This window comes from Triticum dicoccoides, chromosome 2A, assembly GCF_002162155.2.
Source record: "Triticum dicoccoides isolate Atlit2015 ecotype Zavitan chromosome 2A, WEW_v2.0, whole genome shotgun sequence".
NCBI lineage: Eukaryota > Viridiplantae > Streptophyta > Magnoliopsida > Poales > Poaceae > Triticum > Triticum dicoccoides.
Genome location: NC_041382.1, coordinates 717,516,084 through 717,517,843, shown reverse-complemented (window position 1 = coordinate 717,517,843; position 1,760 = coordinate 717,516,084). Strand labels below are relative to the sequence as shown.

At 48.5% G+C, this 1,760-nt stretch overlaps 1 protein-coding gene across 1 annotated transcript; it reads left to right on the top strand.

Moving 5' to 3' along the window:
* Positions 1-331: 331 nt before the first annotated feature.
* LOC119358187 (BTB/POZ and MATH domain-containing protein 1-like) lies at positions 332-1,266 on the top strand. The gene is made up of 2 exons (XM_037624854.1): positions 332-366; positions 453-1,266. Exons 1-2 carry the CDS (start codon positions 332-334, stop codon positions 1,264-1,266), a joined length of 849 nt encoding a protein of 282 aa, XP_037480751.1.
* The last annotated feature ends 494 nt before the right edge of the window (positions 1,267-1,760 follow it).

Genomic DNA, 1,760 nt, shown 5'->3' with positions numbered 1-1,760 from the left:
GCATTTCAACACGACGCATGTTTCAGAAACATAGCTTCAGTTGCATAAATCGTCAAAGGAGTGCCAAGCGTGGGAGCTCGTCGCCGTCATGCTAGACTAGAGGCCGCGACTGTTCTCGAAGCAGCCCCCCTCGGTGAGCTCAATTTGCGTCAGATCCAACATGGTGCGCCATAGTGTTGCAGAAACTTCAATTTAGTTCCTGCACACCAGCGGCGGGCTGATTTTGCGGTGGGTTGGTGCTGGCGCCGTGCAAGGCGCGACTCTGTCGAGGCCGGGGGATAAAGTGTTGTTTCCGCAACAGAGCGTTCGTTGCGGGAAATAAAGAGCGAACATGCAGGACGTGGACATTAGATCGGACGGCTATCAGTTCGGGCATCCAATGGCCGTCAAGACGACGGATAAAATCTAAACATCCGCCGGCGGACGCATAGCGTCACCCTTTTTGAAAAAAGCTTACCTTCCACCTTGACATTGCTGGACCAACATGGTAGAGTATCCAACCTTACTACCCAGGGATCCCAAGGTAGCATACAACATACTTTCCATAGTACCACCGGCTATTGGGGCTTTGAAAAGTTTGTCGAGAAATCAAAGCTGCGACAGCAGCTTGCCCTCACCGGGGACTCCTTCACAGTCAGATGTGTCTTGACTGTCATCAAAAAGCATCAGGCAGAAGATGTGCACACGGCCGTCGCCCCGCTCCCGCATTCCAACCTGCACAAACACTTCCTAGATATGTTGAAGGGTGGGGAAGGCGCGGACATGACCTTGACCGTCGCAGGCCAGTCGTTCTTCGCGCATAGATGTGTGCTCTCCGCAAGGTCCCCGGTGTTTAAGGCTGAGCTCTTTGGTAAGATGAATGAGACTCTGGCGCAGAGCATCAAGATCGATGGCATGGAACCCTCCATCTTGGAGGCACTCCTCCACTTCATCTACACGGATTCTCTGCCGGATGACCGACATGCGGATGATAGACACACAGAGATGCAGCACCTGCTGGTTGCCGCGGATCGATACGGAGTCGATAGGTTAATGGCGATATGCGAAGGGAAATTGCGTCGAAGCATCGGCGTGCAAACCGTCGCAACGACCCTCGCTCTAGCGGAGCAACACCACTGCGTGCACCTGAAAAGGGCATGTCTTGAATTTTTGTCTTCCCGAGATGTCCGCCAAGGTGTCAAAGAAACAGATGGATTCAAGCATCTCGTAACAAGCTGCCCATCGGTTATTCTCGAGATTTTCGACAAGCCTCCCCCACAATCCTGAATATGGGTATATAGCATGGTTTAGGGTTTACTCATATCGGGTGGATGTTCACACTCTTTTTGAAATGTATGTGTGATTTTGACTTAATGAGTTAATGGCACCGTAAACTCTACATAATCTAGATTATCCAATTTTTGTTCCTTCTCTTGTCTTTATTTTGGTATCTGTAACTTTTCTTGTGGCCATTACGTGACTTAAAATGTTTGTTCTTGACGTATTGGTACCATTAATTCCGTGTATTTGTCGTGATTAATTCTATTCTTTTTCTTTGCACCTTGGATCTTTATAGAATCAGACACTTTATCAGACTATCACACTGGTTGTACTTCATATCAGTTTGGTATATACATGAAAAATATACTGGTCATCGAAGAAAAACTAAATGTTAGAAGTCAGACGTCCGTTCTAGGCGTTTTTGGAGCGAAACTGGTGCCCCTCGTTGGATCTGACACACGAATCTTGCCGCTAAGGCGATTGTCATGTCTGCAGCAGAT